The following is a 21,784-nucleotide window of genomic DNA, read 5'->3' on the forward strand; positions in this document are numbered from 1 at the left end:
CCTTTTCTTTCAAGAATTAATACTAATTCTAATTATCACAGCTAATTAAACTTAATTTGTTCATAACATAATTTCCTCATTCATAACTTCTTAATGCTAATTTATCTCTCAACTGGAAGCTGCCGTGAAATAGATTTTTTCTCTTCTGCAAGGGCTTTTGGCTAATACACTCCCTGAGATTTGGGTTTGTTTTTTCTTTTTTTTTTTTTTAAGCATCTAGCAATTATTTACTAACAGCACTTTTTCTAGTCGCATTGCTCAAGCAGGTTTTACATTTCTTTTTATTACTGTCTGTAGTCACTGAACATAAATAACGGCTTGTCTGGAAAATATTTCTTGGTCACCCTTTTTTACTATCAGAAATCTCTTTTTTACCATTTAGTTTTACAAGACGTTAAATGTTTCCCTGCTATTTTGTTGTGTATTGATGTGTGTATGTGTATCTTTTTTCCTTTTATATATGAGCTGTTTTGTTTGGGGGGGGGGGAGCTGTCTTTTAAGCCTAGAAGAACAGTGATTGGCTATTATATGGGTCTTTTCTTTAAGGTTTCTGTGTACTCATCTTTAAACAAAGTTTAATACTCCAAGGGGGCCAAATATGCACCACAAAATGGTATAAGTAGAATCTCCTTAACCTAGTGGCTCTTTACCTGGATACTGGGAAGCAGGGACCATAGAAGTTGCAATGAGGAAACTTTGCAGATGATGCTTTTTTCTATACTGATTGAAACTTCTGCTTTGAGGGCCAGCCCCATAAAGATGGGGAATACTGTCTCCCATCTGTGAGGAGGGGGTGTCACTTGAGTTTTAGTTTATTCCTCTGTTTTAGATGGAGCGCCCTGCTTTGGTAAGAAGTCAGGTTAAGGAAAGTGCTTTGAAAGTAGCACGTGAACTTTCTCTACTGATGTAAAATTTACTGCTAGATTTTTTATATTGAATATTTCTATATCATAATATTTTATATATTATATTTAATACATTATATACATCTAATATGCTATATAAAATGTATTTTATACTTTGCAAATTATATATATACACACATATATGTATACAAATACATAAATACATATATGAACACACACATACATATATATATATACATACACACACCACCCTGCAAAGATATCCCAAGTTCTTATATTTGAAAGAACTCATCAGACTCCACAGAGTACACTCACTTTTATTTAGAGGCAATGGATACAGTGCAGCAAGAAAGGGGGAACATAGACATTGGAGGTCCGAGAGAGAGAGAGCTCATGACTAAGCTCTACAGGGTTCTCCTCTGTTCATACAGACCACACCGTCTCCATTGTCTCTTGCCTGAAAGATCTGTGTGGGGAATCTTGACTCTGGGAGAGCTCAAAGCAGAATTTTCCAGGATTTTTATGCCTTGCTGGCTATGTAATCAACTGGGTTTATTTAATCTCTAGGCCATTTGGAAACCATCATTGAAGAAACTGACCCTAGGGATCACCAGAGTAATTCCAGACTTTAAACAGCACTTCATAAATCCCACTGCTGTAATCTTGGCCAAGAGTCAAAAATAAGACATCTTTATCTCCCCAGAGATAAAGATAAAGCATTTCCAAGCCTAGCTGTAAACCAATTCTGTCCTCCATATAGACACCCCCACCTCCAAACCTCCTTCCTCCAATTAGAAAGCTAGGTGAGTCAGAAGGGGGAACATAAGGACACAGCCATGTCACTATCTTTGACCTCTAAGCTGACCCTTATATGGGCAATGGACTACAAATGTATTACTTATCTTTCCTCCTGCCAAGTGTCCCCAAGTTGGAGATAGTTTACTCAAAGTTTATGCTGTAGGATTAAAGCCATTCCCTAGTTTCAATCTTTTTTTTTTTTTTTTTTTAAGACTTTTATTTATTCATGAGAAACATACAGAGGGATAGGCAGAGCAAGAAGCAGACTCCATTCAGGGAACCTGATGTGGGACTCAATCCCGGGACTCCAGGATCACACCCTGGGCTGAAGGCAGGTGCCAAACCGCTGAGCCACCCAGGGATCACCCCTAGTTTCAATGTTGATGAAGTTTTCTTCTATATACTCACTAATTTTTGTTCATTTTGGTTTATTTCAGGGAAAGGGTGTTTACAAATGAATCAATGCCACCATATTCCCGTGGATATGTAGACAACTTCTTAAATCTGGGAGAGGGAAGTTCCCAGAAGAAATGGTGCTTGCATTGTGAGTATCCAAAGACAGGATCATGGTGACAATGGAGACAATATGAGGCACTTGCTCACATCATGTGGAGCTTGGCAGGAAGAACAGTTTATAATTCTAGATTCCAAAAGACTGAAGGATTATCACCACTCATCTTTCTTGTTCCCCTCTGTGCCCTTAACCTTCCCACCCACCATGAGGACCCAATATTGATTATCCATACGCAGCATTTTATAAATAACTGAGTGTATGACTGTTCTCTACTGGTCTGCGAGCTTCTGTGCAGGGAATTTTTTTTTTTCTGTTTTATACTTGTGTTTTCTAGCAGACTACCCAGGAAATAGTATAAATACAATTAATGTTTGAATGATCATATAATTTGAGTCTAATCTACAAGCTAGTGTCTTGGATTAAGAACCAGAATGACCAGATGGTTCTTTGCATACAGCTATTATGGATCAGGACTTGCCAAATTTGAGGGCCTCTGCCTACCCTGCCCTACTTTGTCTCTCTAAGGAGTGTTTATCACAAGGAAATAAGCTAAAGATAGAAAAGAGGACTGAAGGAGACAAATGGAATGATGGTGAAGTCTACAGGAGGAATTTATTCTTTCTCTAACATTTTGGGAAGGGAAGCAAGCCTTGCTTCCAAAGATTGGCAGTCTTCCAGAAGTGGTTTGTTCCCTACCTCTCTGCTTCAAGGATTTCCTTTTGCACTTTTAGATTTCTTAGAAAGGGTGGCACCTATAGCCTACCGGTTGTAGCCTGAGCTGGAATGGATCATGGGAAAGTGGCCTGGAAAAGGGCCAAGCGAGAGGAAAAAGATTCTTATGGAGGAGGTGGAAAGCCAAAGAAAATTTTGCCCAGGGTCAGTTTTAGCTACTTAAAATCATCCCATCCCTTCACCCAACATCTTTGCCACATGTATTAACCGATAGATTGGAGGAATGAAGATCACTCTTTTGCTTTCTAGAAGGAAAGTCCTAATATTTAAGGTCTCTGCAGTCTGTTCAAGGATAGCCCAGTTTGTTCAACTTCGGGATATCAGAGAGGTGATGCATGTGGTTGCCACATTAGGAAATTGTGTCAGAGAACAAGCATATGCCTTGTTGGAGGGACTCCATCAATGTTCAGGATGCTCAGTCCTTGACAGCTTGAATGTCCTTGGAAGTTCCATTCTGGCTGTATGGAGATGATGAGGTTTCCTGTGTTTAGAGGTGATGAACCTGTTGGGTCCAGCTGCCCCAATGCACCATGCTGGAAAGAAGTTATTCAATATATTGCCCTATTCCCATAAACATCTAAAAGTAGAATCTGAACTATGAAGTTTGGGTTCTCTAAGAATTTAACATTAGCTCTGCCATAGGAAACCTCTGAGTTTAGGATCCTGCTCCTAAAGGCCAAGAAAGATTCATAAACACCATGGAGTTAGATGATAACTTAGATATTTATTACTACTCTCTCATTTTGTACATCAGGAACTGAGTCCCAAAAGTAAAGTGACTTGCCTCAGGTCACACAGATCAGTCTGTGGCAGAGTGAGGACCAACCATTTTCCCAAGTCTGGTGGCCATTTTATGACATTCCTGACTTCTGTGACAGCTGGCCCTGTGCCTCTCACTGCCCTAAACTTGGTTCTTAATAACATGTCCAAAACTAAGAAAAGTTTGGCATTGGGAGATTTGCACCAACTATGAGAGAACTGAAGAGAAATAGTTAGCATTTAACTGTGCTTCATTTTGTCATGAAGTTAAGAGTACTCATCAACCACACCCCACTATCTGCACACCCCAAACCATTGAGTACAGAGCAGCCAAGGAGAATGGAGGAAAGGAAAGCAATCCTACAGGGAAAGGGGAGTTAGTAGTGGCAGAAAAACAGAGATTCTTTTCAAGAGGTTTTTCTTTTTCTGGAATTTCCTTATGTTATTGAATACTGAGATCATCAATTAGGGGCCGTAAAGCCATCATTCACCCTGGTCTTGAGTTGTTTTTTTATCACCAAGGATCTACAAGTTGAGAAGGTATGTGAACTTCAATGTTAACTATACTCCAGAAAATGAGACCAGCTGGATTCTACTGATTCCACTGTGTGTGGACTGCCTGCCTCTGTATCTGGGGAAGGATCTCTCTGCCGAATGTTCACCTCAGAGCCCTGCGATTTCTCCAGCAACAAACAATTCCTGGAAATTCACGATAGTGAATTGTGACAATCAGCAACTTTGTCCTCCTCAGAGTCTTCCAGATTTCTCTCACTCTACTGGGTACTTTTTAATCTAAATAGTGTAATTCCATAATAATTCTCAAAAACTTTATCTTCTTTGTTGCTGCTGTTTGGAAGGAAACACTTTCATTAAAAAACAAACAAACAAAACAATACCCAGATTTCAAATGATCTGATCTGTACTCCCAGAAGACAGAGATTCAGGTGATCTAACTCTCTTATCCTCCCATTTACTGAAATGTACTTTGTGCTTTTCCAGATTAGAGAAATCGAGGACACTTCCCAACAGTGTTTTCCTCTGCCTGTGTCTCAGTCCCTTTGCTGAGCTATGGCTTATTCTACAGCACCCAAATGATGATTCATGGCTTCTTGGCCATGAAAGGAAAGAGAGTTCAGACACATTGCTATTTCAGTGCCAGTGAAAAGTAATCTCAGATTATGAAAAAGTATTGTCTTTCTTTGGTTGCCGAAACTAGAACTTTGCTAATATTATTCTGTAAGTAAATTGTCTATGATTATCCATTTGGTTTCCTTGGGAGATGAAACTCCTTCATTATTGTATTTCCTGAAATTGAGACTATTTAGACCTCGTACTTAAAAATTGTCCCTATATAATTTCAGAAGCAATGGTAAATAAATCCATTTTTTATTGGCAATTTTAAGCTAAGCATCACCTTGGCAAATATTTAAGAGCAAGTACATCATCCTGGTCCTCCTACCTGCACACTTTGAGCAGCTGGTGTAGACTGTTCTAAAAAGAGAGAGGGGGATCCCTGGGTGGCGCAGCGGTTTAGCGCCTGCCTTTGGCCCAAGGCGCGATCCTGGAGACCCGAGATCGAATCCCACATCGGGCTCCCGGTGCATGGAGCCTGCTTCTTCCTCTGCCTATGTCTCTGCCTCTCTCTCTCTCTGTGTGACTATCATAAATGAATAAATAAAAATTTAAAAAGAGAGAGGAAGAAAGCTCTTCATTCACCATGGGAGGGGAGGGGAGTGGAAGCATAATTTACATAGGAGAACTAAGTTTTAAAGTCACTTGAACTATATGGACTTCAGCTCCCTAATCAGGTAAGAATGAATGGTCTTCATGGAGAATAAAGGGCAAAACAAGTGATTTCTCAAGTTTACTGAGCTACAAATTCCACTTTTACCATATAATTATGTATAACAAAGTCCAGATAATATAAGATGGATTGTGCAAATAGGCACAGATAAATTAATAGCTAATATTCAAAGGTGGCTTAAACGCAGTTATTAATATCTATGCTCCTTAGAGTTAATGACCAATACCAAGATGATTTGGAGAATTAGTTATCAGTAAGAGAGACAAAAAAATAAACATCCTCATTATAGATAGAGGCTAGCACCTAGGATGCTACATGCCTGGGAATCCGACTACCTCAGGGCAAGTTCACAGATATTAGTTGGTAACATTACTTGGTATTTATTTGTTGAAAAAAAGAAAAGTAGGAAAGAAGGAAGGGAAAGAGAAAGGGAAGGAGGGAGTATATTTAGTGTGAATTGCCGTATCTAAAAAATAAATGCTCTTTTACAAAGGTAAAGATTGTATTTTGCCCTCTAGCTACACTTCTGTCCCTTATAACTTAGTAACACTTACCTCAGAAAACAAAAAGAACCCTTGGATGTAATCTCCTTCTTTGTAATTGTCTTATATAAGATGCCAATATGGTAATAGGTCCATTAACAAGTAAGTACAGAGGGGTCAAGTGTGAGGGGTTTAAGGTTTCCCTGGCAGGAATTCCATGGCACCTGCTAAAACTCTTGGAAGTATCACCTCTGGCTGCAGTGCCAGACTTAGGTCTTCCTCTTCCTGGCCTTCTGATCTATCTCTGAAAAGACAATAAGATAAGAAAAACAGGGCAGGAAATGGCTATGATAGCAAAGCTGGGTTTGGTGCTTTTCCTGGCTTTGGTGGCCAATATCATTAGACTCCCATGGTATCAGGCTTTATGAAAGAAACTCACAATATAAAGCAGAGGCATCTCACTCATTTTTAGATTGACATTTCCAAAAGTGTTAAGAAGCTGTTTCCTCTGTTACATGTGTTCAGACATTTCCTGAAAACATCTGTGCTGTGATCTTTAATTTTCTTTAACAATCATGGTTTTACTTACCAATGAATACTTTTAAAAACTAAATGAGAGGTATTAATATTTTTCCATAGAATTTTGTATTCCAAATAATGTCTATCATGTAAGAAGAAGAAAATATCCATTCAGCACCAGATCCCCTCCAATAAGAGAAATGAACAATTCTTTTAAATATCTTTATGACTTAAGGCTTCAATAACAACTCACGAGTAGACAAAAGTTTGCTATTTATTTAATTTTGGAAGAACACGGAAAGAAAAAGGCAAGGAATGTAGGCAGTGTGGAAAAACTTCTTTACGTAGCTGGCCACTTGTGGCTTTAACAGCTGCAGGGGAAACTGGCTGGGGCTAAGGTTACGTATTTCTGTTCAGTAAGGGTATCCATGGTGGTAACTCTCATGATGACGGTAGTCATCCTGGTAACCATCCTGGTATCCTTGGTGGTAGCTATGGTAACCGTAGCCTGCGTACTCGTCTTCTGGGCAGCGCATCCCCAGTGATTGCTGAATGGCCATTTCCTGTCTCCGGAGTTGCATCGAATCAATTAAGTCATACACAATCACCATGGACCACATTGGGGAAGGATACCAGGATTTGACATTTCCATCTTTTCCAACTAGAAGCATGGAGAAGTACTCTGGGCTCACTTGAAAATAGTTCCGGATATCTTTCACCAAATGGGCTGGTATGTCTTCTCGCTCCACAACAGAACTCCCTAGAAAGGGTTAGAAAAGCTGTTGTTAGTGGATTGAAGAGTCAGCCCTCAAGCAAACATCAAAATGAGAACAAGTCACTCTGAGAATAGAGAGAGGAGGACCCATGAGTCTGTTCCCTTTGGTTCAAAATCCATATAAAGAAGGTTGCTGAGTTTTTCCACTACAAATTAAACATCCCACATGTTCTGCAACATTATTAGCGTCAAATGTTAGGTGACAGGATGTTTATTCTATAGGGAATGTTATGAAATATAAAACCAGTCCTTTAATTCAGTTCTGGCAAGATCAACTTGTTTCAAGTTTGTCACAAACAAAGATTATATTGTTTATATTTCTAAGTTTAGTTCCAATTAGCTTAGTTACTTCTTTGCAAATATGGCTTTCCTTTTGATACTTTTTATTATAACAAAAAGCTTATTTCACTGTCAAGGAGTGAAATACCAATTATGAAGATGTGGATAAATGTATTTAAACTATTATGGTCAGCAAAAAGAAGAAGAGGAAGGGGGAAGGTGCTGACACTTTCTGTGCCAGCGAGTTTATGCACATTATCTCTTGTGAACATCTTGATCTTGGAAGGAAGGACTGTTTGCTTTCTGAAAACTTGAGTCACTACTCATTTTCTTTCAGCTTCTCTGAGCTTTTCAGCATTTATCCTCATGTATTGAAAGGGAATCAGTAAGATATGACCCATGTGCTTCATAAAATTATTCTGGGAATTAAATGAAATGGTATAGATAAAAATTATCTATGTAAATTATAAAGTCCTATGCAGACAAAAAGCAGTATTCTACTTAAGGAAATGGGTATTTTTACTGTCACTTATGAATGATTTTATATCAAAAACAGTATTAGTGATTGTACTTTATTTCCTGCTTGTTTACATACACACACACACACACACAAGGTGGGGTGGACTGAGTGAACTGTGTTCATCTTACAGGTAACACCCACTGCTTGCATGCAGTTTAATATAATTTAATTGAACTTAACCAGTAGTTCATACTATTTTAAAATAATAGCACTTTACCATTAATTGGGAATAGTTCTAACACTCCCCCAACTTCCTCTCCAACCCCTAAAAGCTTCAGAATGGTTATGTGGCGCAGACCTGAAAGAAAAAAGGAAGCCACAGAATCAGTAAGTCCTCTTTTACCTCCAGAGGCCGACATCTGACAGTTAGAAATCACTACATTAAAAAGATTATAGAACATAACCTGGTTAGGTAAAATAATCCATTTCTTTCCATAAAAAAAAAAAAGAGTAATTAAATACTTTTAAAACCTTGAAAAAGACCACTTGCAGATTTAGAATTAACAACAGGGTCAGATGTGAATTTTCTTTTGTTTGAAGATGGAAATACAAGAATTTGCTCTTAAACTGTGGTTCTATTAAAGAAAACAAAACAAAATTGAAGCCATAGGAACATTAAAATATCTGGAATGATCTGAGCTGATTAGTGTGCTGAAAAAGAGTCATGCCTGAGGTTATAACAGCTTATACAGATAATTCAACTGTCTCTCAGAGAAAAGACAGCAGAACCCATCTACTGTGATGGCTAAAGGAATAGTTCTGGCTTTCTTGCACAAAAGTTTGTCAGCTTAAAGAGCAGGTTCTTACCACTTATTCAGAGGATTCAAAGGAGAAGCACTTAAGCAAGCACCATGTGCTTCCCACCCTCAGCTAAAGTTTCAGGAAAGGAGAGAAGGTCATGCCTTGGTAGCTTGTTGGAATTCTTTTGAGGATGAAGTGCACATGAAGGGATTCCGGAGAAAAAAAATTGGAGGATGAAGGGGCTGTCAGTTCATCATATCAAGACTTCATGGCGTTAGACAAAATGCCAACCTAGTCAGGGTCATAACTTGGGACCAATAATACGAATATTGATGGTGCTTATTGTTCGGAGGAGAACTGAAAGTTGCCATGGCAGGGGCTGTCTTACGGAAGAGCTAAAATCCAAGCAAAAGGCTATTCAAAAAAAAAAAAAAAAAAGTTTGTGGTCTTTGCTTTTCTCCCAGAGAAGTGAAGCATTCTGTTCTACATGTTGTTGAGTCATGTTTTCAAGAGGAAAGATCAGGAATTTAATCATTCCTGGAAAATATGACTTGTTTACATTTCCTGTATATTACAAAAGGATTTGCTTGCACTAATGTGATTTGTGCTCTGTGTGCAGAGACGAAATGAAACCCCACTTAATAACTGTTCCAAAGGTGTCTGTGGAAAATTAACAAGCCATGATTTTATTTACATTCTTATTGTGAAGGCCCATTAACTGCTCTAAGAATTTCTGCCTTTCCTAGCAACACTGATGGTTATAAATGATTTAAAATATACTTAAAGATACAAAAAATCTTATATGTTGATATAAAGTCTTAAATGATTAACTTTTATTAACTTTAATAAAAAAATCATGAATTTTCTAGTTGTTCTTACTTTTATGAGCTTGTTTTCTGCTTGCTTTGGAGTTACTATTTCACATCTTCAAACTGAAGTGTATTTAAAATTTACAGATATGGGGTCAGAGTAAGGACCCAGGCTCTGTTAATACTTTACAAAACTTATAACCTCATCTTTTTATCAATCAAGCACAGTTTTATCTCATAAATGATTCTTCTTCCTAACAGAAGTATCAAAATAATGCTGACTCATCTGTATTCCAGTTGGGAATGGAATTCCACTTTTGAAATTGCCCTTACCTCCTTGGTTCACCATTGAATTTAGTAGTAAGTCCTATGTACTATGCATTTTCCTTTTTGCGTGTCCATATTTATTTACGGGGAACCTGGGTAGCTCAGTTGGTTGAGTGTCTGTCTTCAGCTGGGGTCATAATCCGGGATCAGCTTCCTGCTCAGGGGTGAGTCTGCTTCTCGCTCTGCTCATGCGCTCGTTCTCTCTCTCTCTCTCTCTCTCTCATGCTCTCTCTCCCAAATAAATAAATAATCTTTAAAGTGATACTTAAGGCCACTAATAATTTAGGTAAAGAAAATATTAGTCTTCAAAACACTGAGCCGTTCACTACAAGAAAATAAATAATAAACTATGTTTCTCTTTGACCTATTTGTCCTAAAAATAAGATTCTGTTTAACAGGTCTTGCTGTATTTGGAGCCCAATGATAGATCAAAATCCTTTTTAAGGGAGTGGCAATATAGTATAGCGTGCTTCCATTAATATATTAATTCTCAAAGCCATTCCTGTTTTACCAACGACATTTAATCTACTGAGAAGTACCTAGTGTTTGGACCTAAGTATTACCTAAGTAAATGATGATACCCGAGTTTTATGGTGTTGAGACAAATTTTTAAAAAAGCAAACAAACAATAAGGCATATAATACAGATCACTGAAAGTAAAGCAGTAGGTATTTTCAAACATTTCGGTGAAGAACCCAAGAAGGGAGAATATTGAGAAAAAAAAACACAAAAAAAGGAAAACAAAAAAACCCTCCAGTTTACTAAGGCTCCAGTCTGAAAGCAACTTTATACTCAATACAACTGAGTAAGTGTCTGGGAATCTCCAGTCTGGACTGAGGAATATTTGGATGATCTAAGCTTCTATGTTCCATTTTAGAGTTGACCAGGAAGAGAGCGGTATGGGAAAACAGTGATGACGAGGCTTCCCACTCACCAAAATTGCAGGCCTGGCCACTGAGGGCTGAGAGCTGCTGTGAATAGGCCCAGTCTTCATCATTAGGGGCAGAGATCACCAGCAACCGCCTCCTCCATCGGAACCTGGAAGGAGCAGGAGGCCGTTATTACTGCTTCAAACAATAGAGGCTTAGTGTAAGAAGGCACAGTAACTTTGGCTGTCGGGTGTTCCTGTGCCCAGAATAAAAAACACTGGCCCTTAGAAATACCTCATAGCTCCTCAAAACCATTAAATTGCATTTCCACATTTCTTGAGCTTTTCTGTTATAACTTCACGGTCTGCCTACTGTGGCATTTGCATGAAACATCAGGCATCTGGCCACCACGCCTGATGAAGTCACTTGGGGAGACACGAAGCTCTCAGATGCAATGAAGACTGGCCAAAATAGCAAGGTCTATTGTAGCCATAGAAATAGGAAAGAGGAAGGTAACTGAAGAGAACTCAAGTGCTAGTAGACTTTGCTAGGGCTTGGAGAGGATTGAGAATTGAATGTATGGACAGGAAATAGAGTAGAAAAAGAAAACAGGTGAAATTTTAAGTAGGTGACAGTGACAGAGTGACAGTGACATGAAGAAGGAAAATGGGGAAGTGGTTCAAAGGGTCAAGGAGGATTCCTGGAAAAGCAAAGCCCTGGGTATTTTTCTCCAGAGCCAGTGGTTCTTCCAGAGGCAAATGGAAGTTCTAAAATGTAGCCTACTGTCATTAGGAAAAACCAACATTATAGAGTCTTCCTGTGAAGTGGGATGGGACTACACCCAGAGCCCAGGAATTTAGCATATATGGTAAACTTGTTTCTGCTCCAGCACTGTTGGGGAGTAGAAAGAGCTTTTGTCTTGTAACCTGAGTTCGTGTTTTGTCACTGCTAACTTTTTGGGCTCCTTGAGCATGTCACTAAATTCATCCAACTCTCAATTTTTCCTTATCTCTAGAACCAAAAAGAGCATCTACTTTAAAGAGATAATAACACTAAGAATTAAAATACACCCATCAGTGTAAGTCATCCATGGAATAGCATGGATATAGATGGTGGCTTGTTCTGTGGGCTTCTAGATATAGAACTTTGTCTATTAATAGACCTTGGACATTTGTCTATCATAATGCCATATGGTAAGTGACTCAGTCCTTACATTCGTATCATTTCATAGCTGAGTTTGTCTACACTGACAACATTAGAGGTCAATGAAGGTGCAGCCTTTTGTCTTCATTTTACAGATGGCAAAGTGGGGCTTAGAGAAGAGAGGTAATTGGCCTAACTAGTAAATCTAAGAGGTGGTACCAAAACAACAGGTTTCCCTGATTCCCAGGTCAATGGTTTCCCTAGTCTATCACCCTCAGAGATCCTGTGGCGTGGCTGACACAGTCAGGGTCCCTCGGGACATATGAAGGAGAGAGGGTATGCATCCAAGGAGTAACAGTATGGAGTTTTCTCCAATTCCACTTTCAATAGAGGCAGGGTTTTGCTTTCTGAGTTCTGCAGACAACTGTGGAGTGTTACTACACTCACTAAGCTAGAAGCCAGTTGATTCTATTCGTGACTTCTCTCCCTGTGCCCATTCTAGCCTCACAGTGAACACGAGAGTTTTCAAGCCCAAAGAAAATGGCCTCTTGAGGGAACAGTGGTTTGGGTGAATGAGAGTAAATGATAGTCTGATGAAATATAACCCCTGAATGGATGCCTGTAGCAAGGCTCGCCAAGCACTGCTTGCTGTGACATTACATTTGCTTCCTCTGCTTGTCTCTCTTCAAAGGGAAAGAAAAACTAAAATCTCCACTGAAGATAGGGAGATGAATGTATTTGGCATGGAGGAGGGGAGAGCAGTGTCTGAGACCGTCTGAGATCTCCTGGGAAAGGGAACTGCTGTTGGATCACAAACACGGTCTCCTGTACCCTCCCTGCTTCCTTAGGAGGCATGCCAGCCCAGCACTGGCCCCCCAGCCAGCATCCAAACCAGGCCAGCCTTCCTGGCCTCACACAGAGCCGTAGGGTATCCTCGAAGGAGCTATTTTGGGTGAGGTATATTTTGACTTGTTTACCTGTGTGCACGACTGAACGCTGTCCTGATTGGACAGGGACAGGATCTGAGACTCCCCGTCGCAGACACAACCAGGCGAAAGTCCTTTCCCCTAAGTAATGATTCTTTCTCCCATGGACCTTCACATTAAAGTATAAGGCTCCAGCTCATGACACTGAAGGAAATCACTTCCATAGGATGTAACAAGAGATGTCAATGCGGCCCAGATCCTTATTTCAGACCGTGTTCTCCTGTTACTTTAACTTATCAGTAAATAAAAATTCTATGAGCTGTGTGTGTGTTTGCTTCTCTCAACTGGCATTCCCAAATTAGTGTGCATTTGCCCACTCTTTGGGGCTTCTGTCTCAGAGGAACGTAATTATAGCCTGAACCAGATGAGTGTCACTACAGACCAGACTGGCTTCAGAGTCTGGTCAGCTGAAACCAGGCTGTATAGACTCACCAACAACTCAGCAAATTTCAAGGAAAATTTCCATTTGGATACTTATTTATTTATAGAACTGCTATTTAAAAAAAATTTTTTTTTTCAGTTCTCTTTGCCTGGGTTTCAATCCTGATGTGTTTACTAAATCTCCTCCTACTTCTCCTTTCATGACAAAGTTCTCGAACTAGGAGCTGAATGACTGGTCCCAGTACTACTCATAGCCAGCATTCATTGCTTACTTACTTTGTACCAGGCTGTGCACCATCATTACCTTTAGTATTGAATTTACCTTTCACCAATCTTAGGAATAGATATACTTATTATCTGCATTTTGCAAATGAGAAAACTAAAACCCGGAGAAGTTAAATAATCAGCCCAAGGTCACACAGCTAATAAGTGGAGAAATCAGGAATCAAACTCAGGGTTGTCTTACTCATGCCTTTAGGTAATACGGGATTCCACTTTAACTTTTAAGGTCAATGATAATTACTAGCAAAGTGATTCCAAGAGTTGTGACGATAAATCATACAGAGCTATAGGACATCCAAATTATAATCATGTCTATTCTGAGTATCCACAACAAATACCTGTTCCTGAAATAGTACTGAATATTAAAGCCCATAAGGCTCTGACGTCAGAAGGAAAACACACTTACGTTATCATAGTGCCCTATCCAGTACAAAAGACTTTAAATGAAAAATGTGCATACAAGTCTTAAAAATCAAAGATATGCCATTAGGATCAATAATCAACCAGAATGAGCGCTGCGAGCTTTGTGTGTGATTAACATTGAGATAATGTCAAGCCTTCTCTGTCAAGTTTTGAAACCCATGACATGGTAATTGTAAGAAGCCTGCCTGGGGATGGTAAGAAAAATCTCTTAGAATGTCTGTAGCTGCAGGTCTCAGGGCTGAAATCCTTGGCTATAAATAACAGTGAACTGGGTGGTTAACTGTCTGCTGTCAAGGATGGGCAGCCTGAGTTTATGAGATTGGTTCTGCAGATATGCTTTAGTCCTGGAAGATTTAGAACTAAGAAGAAAAAGTTTTCAAAGAATCATAATGATAATATGTATTTCTAAGAAGGATCCTGGTCTTCATGATATAGATATAGATATAGATATAGATATAGATATAGATATAGATATAGATATAGATAGATATATCATTTATGTTCTTGTGAAACTTAAGAAAATTTAGCTTAATAAAATGGCAACCTTGGAACTTTAAATTAGAATGTATAATTGAGTAATTGGCTTACATGTATGGCTTTAAGTCGAGTGCAGTTATTGCGACATCTGAGAAAACTTCAGATTCACTGTATTTATGAGATCAATGGATCATTTAATAACTCAGCAAGGTTTTGTTCATTTTTTTTGAACAATTCAAAAATATATATTAAACGTAAAATAGATGTTTGAAATAATAAGATTGTTCAATTATTGAGTTTGTAAGCAAGATCAAACCTTATTCAAAGCCCCTTAAAAGTGATAGCTTAAATGTGTTAGGTTATAAATAGAATAATAAAATTTAAAAGCCAACCTTAAAAGTTTAAGAGAGAGCTATGGTCTTAAATCTATAACTTGGATATATTTAACACTAATTGTGAAAATCAAAAGTGAACTGCTAGGAGTGGCTCAGTCCCTTAAGTGTCTACCTTTGGCTCAGGTCGCGACCTGGTGCTCCCTGCTCAGCAGGGAGTCTGCTTCTCCCTCTCCCACTGCTCTCCTCCCCCCTATTTTTTTTTAAGATTTTATTTATTTATTCATGAGAGAGAGAGAGAGAGAGAGAGAGAGGCAGAGACACAGGCAGAGGGAGAAGCAGGCTCTATGCAGGGAGCCTGATGTGGGACTCGATCCAGGGACTCCAGGATCACACCCTGGGCCGAAGGCAGGTACTAAACCGCTGAGCCACCCGGGGATCCCCTCCTCCCCCTACTTGATGCTCACTTTCTCTTTCTATTTCACACTCTCTTTCTCTCAAATAAATAATTTTTTTTTTTTAAAGTGAACTTCTAAAGAATCTTATCTGCCAAAAGGAAGGGAGAGAGGGAGAGAGGGAGGAAGGTGGGGAAGGCAAGTAAGTAAAAAAGAAACAAGGAAGGAAAGGAAGGGAGGGAGGAAGGGAGAGAAGAAAGGGAAGGAGGAGGGCGAGGGAGAGCAGGAGAAGGAAGGAAAAGGATGAAAAACACCTCAAGGGCAACAAGTTTTATCGTCAATCTTCTAAGTCATTGAGCTTAGATCAGAAGTTGATTTTTCAGTGCCCCCAAGATTAGACAAAGAGCCATTGGCCCAGTGGTGTGTTAGAGCCCTTTCTCAGCCAAGAGAGTGGCCTGAAGGCTGAGTTGAGACTCAAGTCTTTATAAAGACATGTCCCTTCCATCTCCATTCCAGATGCTTCCGCTGCACTGAAAATTTGAATGAAGGAAGAACCTCAGGTTCCTTTCAACTCTGAAATCCTGTGGTTTTAGGGATATCTCCCTTTGCTTCACTTTGTGGCCTTCTGGGTCCAAGACTAAAAATAATTCACATTATATTTTCAAAAGGAGTATTAGATAAGAATGCAGACTTTGGGACCCAGATTTTCCTGGGGCCACTGAGTCTTAGAGTTGACACTAGTTCAGTGATAACAGAAAGTTAGTTACTTGATCTCCATTAGCCTCCCTCACCTGTCCCATTTACAACACAACAGTAGTTACAGTATTCAGATCCTAGGTTGTTGTAAAGATTAAACTCTGGAAGGAAAATGAGGTGCTTGGCTTAAAGGTGAGCATACAAAAAATGATCCCTTGGGGTACCAGGATGGCTCAGCTAGGTGTCTAACTCTTGGTTTTGGCTCAGATCATGATCTCAGGGTCATGAGATGGAGCCCCCTATTTGGCTCCATGCTGGGCATGGAGCTGCTTAAGATTCTCTCTCTCCCTTTCCCTCTGCCCACTCCCACCTCCAAGCCCCCTGACCTGCCCTCGTGTGCACTCACTCTCTCAAAAAAAAAAAAAAAAAAAAAAAAAGTGATCTCAGCAACCCTGGGATGGGGTCAGGGCTACTTGCTAATATTCTCACTTATGGGTGAGATTTTTAAGGCAGGTTAATTGAGAAACATAGAGAAATCAACATAGCTAGTAAATTGCAGACCCAAAACTTGGATGAACAAGTCCTATACCTGTTACATACACATCATGAGGTTCTCTTTTAAGAGACCCAAGCATCCTGAATCTAGAGAAATTCAAATGATCTATCTACTTACTAAGCATAGAAATTCTTGATTCTCCAACTCACATATGGAGACGATGCTTTATAGACACAAGTAAGGAAGTTAACAGCCTCCGAGTTAATGAGCCCCAAGTAAATGCTTGCTCTGTTTCTGAAGCCTCTTGGCCACACAGTACTGCTAGTGTCGGGGGTGAGAAGGGGAGATGTTATGCTGAGATCTCTCTGTATTTATTTGTTGTGGGTGGAATTTCTGCAGCTTTGCACCTCTCAGGGCCCCAAAGGCCCTGTACAATTTTCATCCAACATGGGGGAAGGGACAGAGAAGGGAGAACGTGGAGCAATTTTTTTAAAAAACAGTCTTCTCTGTGTATTTACTGAAGTTTTCCTACAACACTTTTCGATAAACCCTATTCCCCAGGGAATCAGGGAGCTGGGTCAAGAGGATTTATCCTTTTGAAGTCCCAGAGGGCTTTTTGTTGTCTTCTGCAGAGTTAGGAGGAAGCAGAAAATCACGCAGAATGTTCCAAATCCTGCTTGGAACCAGAGGGGCCTAATAAATAAATATGTAAAATAAAAATGCTGTATGCAAAGCCCTCTAAATTCACTGATGGAATAAATGAAGCCTCACAGGTCAGAATTCTTTATTCTGTACCCAAAAGGAGCAGAAAAGAGAGAAAAGATCTATCCAAAGCCACCAAATCAACATTCAAGCTTGGAGATGACCCCAAACTTGTGACCAAACCCTTTCAACAGGAAAAGACTAAGCCCAGTGGCCAGAGGGCTATGAAGCAGACAGACCTTTCACCAGGGAAGGTCTACACACAGATCTACTTTGTGTTTCCTTGGCCTCTTCTTTAGCTTACCCACAACACATTCCCATCTGGCTCCTCGGGGACGCCAAGGGTGGGGTACCTGGATAAGAAGTTCTCCAATGACTGCTTCTTGTCTTCCTTGCAAACAATGCCTTCCTTCTTCTGCTTTTCCATGTCTTTGATTCGGGACTGGAATGTATCGATCAAATCAAACACAGACTTCATCGAGATAGGTACCTCATAGTATTGCTGTTTAAGAAAGAATAGAAAGTATGTATATAATGCATTAGGGTATTTCTTCCCTCTGTTCAGAGGCTAGGAGGGCCCAGGAGAATTCAGGAGAACAGGGAGGAAATAAGAACCTGGAGGGTTCATTGATTTATAAATTCTTGTCTGCAAAAGTACCTCTGCTGAGGTTTTGAGGTTTAGAATCCATGAGACAACTGTCCCTTACCTTTTATGAGCATTTCTTAACTGCATTTTTTTTTTATTGGAAAGGGTCTGTGCCTTCCTCATCACACTATCTTAGGTTCGCTTCCCTCTCTCTGGGACTAAACTGTTTCTTTTCACTACACAACTGGGGAGAAGATAAGAAATGCTATAACCAACACAGAAATGGAATAAGCTGTGAAAGTATCTGACCTCAACAATAAGGGTAATTTCCCACCAGAAGGGGTGCCTGGGTGGCTCAGTGGTTGAGCATCTGCCTTTGGCTCAGGTCATGATCCCAGGGTCCTGGGATGGAGTCCCTCATTGCGTTCCCTAAAGGAAGCCTGTTTCTCCCTTTACCTATGTCTCTCTGCCTCTCTCTTCGTGTCTCTCATGAATAAATAAAATCTTAAAAAAAAATTTTTTTTTCCACCAGAAAGGGGACTGTCCTGTGGTCATCAGGAATCTACGTAAACTCTTTGTAATTCATGGAGTCTGTTTTATTGAGCGTCACTTAAAATTAGGTCTTGTTTCTATACATAGTCTCAGAAAAAAGTTGGAATCTAACTTAAAGATAATCCAATTCCGTTTCCTGGGTCATAGCCGTCTGGACTTACAACAGCAACCTAAGATGGGTTTGGCAGCCGGCTGAGCACAGGCAGCGTAAACTAGAGAGAAGTCTGGACGTGGCTTGGAGCTATGCACCCAGTGGGAGTTCAGTAAACCAGAATGTGAAAGCTGGTAGAGACCTTCAGGCCCATCTAATCCAGCCCCTCACATTAGAGGTGAGGCAACACAAGTGAGGAAGGAGTTAATAAAAGGACCTCTCTTCAGATCCAGAAGAATACTGCAGGTTGGATCAGCTGTTCTGTTAGCCCAGGTGACCTTTTCCCTGACGATTTCTGGGTAAGCATGATATGTTAGTGGTGTACCAGAAGAGTTAAGACATCCAATCTGGAGCCCACCTGTATGGGTATGGAGTGCAATGCTAACTGGGTGAACTTGGGACTCTCTTTGTTCTTCTGTGAAATATAGATAATACTTGTTATTTATCTCAAAGGTTTGAGTCATGGATTGTAAAGGGTTGAGGTGAGTGCCTAGCATGAGGAAAGCACTTAATAAAGTTAGATATTTTGTTATTATTATGATAATTATTATTAGTGTTATTACATGGCACAGTTTTTTATGGTTCAGAACTTCTTTCCCTAAGCATGGGAGGAAAGTAGGTAGAAAACCCTACTGTCTTGTCCATGTTGGATCAGGAGATAAACTTCCAGAGCCTTCCAAAAGAGTAGGTCTATGTTAAATCTGGCTTTCCTGAAGGAAGAAGCCAAATACTCTTCACCTTTTATCCCTTGGGCCTGGTACATGATAGCTATTCAACCGGTGTCTGATGACTGCATGGCACTGAATTTAGTCTGAGTCAAACAGTTGGGCCACAGGAGAGCATCCAACCCAGCTCTTTCCATAGACTTCATTTCTAGGTACACATTCTGTGGGGCAGCATGGAATATCGGACCCATTCTAAAGCCTTCCCACGTATAAAGTAATTTGTGTTTATTCATATATTTAATCAGTTCATTGACAAAAAATTCCCAGAGTTGCTATTCTAAGGAGTAGAAATGTATCATCTCAAACAGAAAACTTGTACCTTGACTCTCAGGTCCACATCTGTGAGCACCATGAAGAAGTCATTGTAGGTCATTCCATACTCTTTCCTCAGCTCACCAATGAGATGCTGGTCTACCAAATCCTCATCATCCACCACTCGCATGGGTTTTTCATTATCTTAAGGCAAATGAAATGTGAATAAATATGAGTGTGACAAGACAGAAATAAGTGGGAAGTGAATGAGTGAAGGCTCTGGGTCTCCATCCTGAGTGAATTAGAACAGCTTTCATTAATTGCACACATTAGCCAACATTTTGTTTAAACAAAAGTTTTACAAGTGAATAAGTAAATATAGAAATAAATGAATAAGTTAATTTTGAAAGTCTGTCTTTTACAGATGATCAAGCCCCATCTCTGCCTACCCTGGTAGTAGTGAATCAGAAGGAGCAAAGTGAGAGTGAAGGCAGCTGAGTCATCCCTGGAAGAAGACTGCCAATTTTACCCTGGGGATGAGTCATTACCCCACCTCAATAAGGAGTTTTTAAATTTATCTTAGTTCTAGTTATTTATTTAGTTGAGTCTAAAATCTGTATCTCTTCTTCACTTTTATTTTAGAATCACTTTGGGACTGAGTGAACTATGTCATTGCTATAGAGAAAAATAAACCTATGTTCAAACCTGGCCACAGGTTCGCTTTAGCTCCAAAAATGTAGGGCTCTTCATAATACAAATTTTGTAAGTGAATACAATTTCAAGCCAAATGTTACTAAATGGACAGAAGTTTTTAACTATTATGTATTTTTTAAAACCATGCCCTAAGAATAAATTATTACAATTTGAAACGTTCTTGAAGATGTCCCCAGGTTGATGGGAAGTATGAACATGGCAACTCTATGTCCCTGGAAATACTTTTAACATTTCTGAGATGAAAATGCTACTTTCTTTCCTGACAGGTCACAGTGTTTCCCTCAACCGCACTAAAATTTTCCCCTGCAAAATAATCCCCTGTATAATAAATGTGAAAAATTAATATCAGCAAATAACTGATAGTAGATTTATTAGTGAAAAGAGTCTATCACTTACTATCAACATTGCTATTCAGTGAGTAATACCACAGCAGAAACAACCACAGTTTCACAGTTTTGTAGATACGGAGGTTACAGAGCTTGAGCATCATAGACCATTTTCCTTTTATTCTTAAAAAAAGGATGATTACAATTTAACTATTCCTTTGGTTTATGTGATTAGGATCACTGAATGTATACAAACAAGGAACTTGATTTCCCCCAAAGCAGATCAGAACTCGAGGAGAAAGAATCTGTATTCCTCCCCCAAACTGTGACAGCTCTTTGTGGAGGCGATTCAAAGGCATGGGAGCTGATAGATAGTTATGTGAGGACCAAGCACTGTCTGCAAAATGAAAAATGATACGCTTCATCCATATGAAGTTCATATAAAATATGACCTATTTTTGCTGCCATTTTTTACATTTTTGCTGCCTAATTAATTACAAAGTAATTTAAAAGAATTTCGAGATTCATGTCGGTTTTTGTTTAATATGTCTCATTGAGCAAAAAGAGCAAGTTGCTGAAGAGAATGGATAGTAGGCGTTATTCTTGGTTAAAACGATATCAAACAAAAGAAAACACATCTGCCTAGGAATAGACATTGGAAAATGTCCAGAAGGACATAGAACTGGTAACAATGGCTGCCTCTAGGGAAAGGAAAAAGTGAGGTGGAAATTTTCACTGTTTATTCCACACATATTTAAAATTTAACAAGGAACATACTTTACAATTAATAATAATAATAATGTAAATCATTAAAAATTAATTTAAAATATTTATAGCAGCTAAATACCCTAATACTTTACAAACCAGATTTTATCTTGACCCTAGGGATTACTATTTTTAATTCCCAACATACAGTCATTTTTACTTTTGTTCATTCAACAAATATTTTGTTGTCAGTGCTTAGTCTATGCTGGGCCCTGGATTCAGAGATCAGCAACTTGGATAGAGTTAAAGTTTCTAATTAGAATCAAAATGAGACCATTATATCTACCTAACAGAGAAAGTTACAAAAACCACTGAATGGCTGAGATGGAAGGAAGCTGGAGATTGTAGTAGATTTCAAAGATGGCCCCAATTCATCACCCCTCTCTATACCTACACCCTTTGCTCAGTAATTGCAGCTCCTTGTCAAGGTGAATGAGGTAAACTGTCCTGCCTCTTGATTCTGAGCCCATCTACACAACTTGCTTTGGCCAATGCTAGCTGATGTTGGCATGAGTGACACAGACAGAGGCTAGAATTGGACCTGTGCATTTGGGATTGCTCTTGCCTCTACTTTGGCCATGAGAAAAACATCCATACCAGCCTTCT

At 39.4% G+C, this 21,784-nt stretch overlaps 2 protein-coding genes across 8 annotated transcripts in view; one reads left to right on the top strand and one right to left on the bottom strand.

Moving 5' to 3' along the window:
* Positions 1 to 11,008, top strand: part of SLC35A5 (solute carrier family 35 member A5) — a 35,976-nt gene extending 24,968 nt beyond the window's left edge. For 5 of the 7 annotated variants that reach the window (XR_005383321.1, XR_005383318.1, XR_005383322.1 and 2 more), the window contains one exon: positions 2,102 to 2,445. The gene's annotated coding sequence lies outside the window, so the exon portion shown is untranslated. Of the gene's footprint in view, positions 1 to 2,101; positions 2,446 to 4,191; positions 5,270 to 10,802 lie in introns of those variants that run through there. The other 2 variants (XR_005383320.1, XR_005383319.1) reach the window with 2 other exon arrangements.
* The window catches only part of CCDC80 (coiled-coil domain containing 80), a 36,132-nt gene continuing 21,075 nt past the window's right edge, over positions 6,728 to 21,784 (bottom strand). Inside the window, exons 4-8 of the mRNA XM_038583254.1 lie at positions 19,441 to 19,577; positions 17,461 to 17,609; positions 10,860 to 10,963; positions 8,266 to 8,346; positions 6,728 to 7,234 (exon numbers count right to left, since the gene is read on the bottom strand). Coding sequence (XP_038439182.1) covers positions 6,888 to 7,234; positions 8,266 to 8,346; positions 10,860 to 10,963; positions 17,461 to 17,609; positions 19,441 to 19,577 — 818 coding nt within the window. The 3' untranslated portion in view covers positions 6,728 to 6,887. The remainder of the gene's footprint in view (positions 7,235 to 8,265; positions 8,347 to 10,859; positions 10,964 to 17,460; positions 17,610 to 19,440; positions 19,578 to 21,784) is intronic.

The sequence above is a fragment of the Canis lupus genome, chromosome 33, assembly GCF_011100685.1.
Source record: "Canis lupus familiaris isolate Mischka breed German Shepherd chromosome 33, alternate assembly UU_Cfam_GSD_1.0, whole genome shotgun sequence".
NCBI lineage: Eukaryota > Metazoa > Chordata > Mammalia > Carnivora > Canidae > Canis > Canis lupus.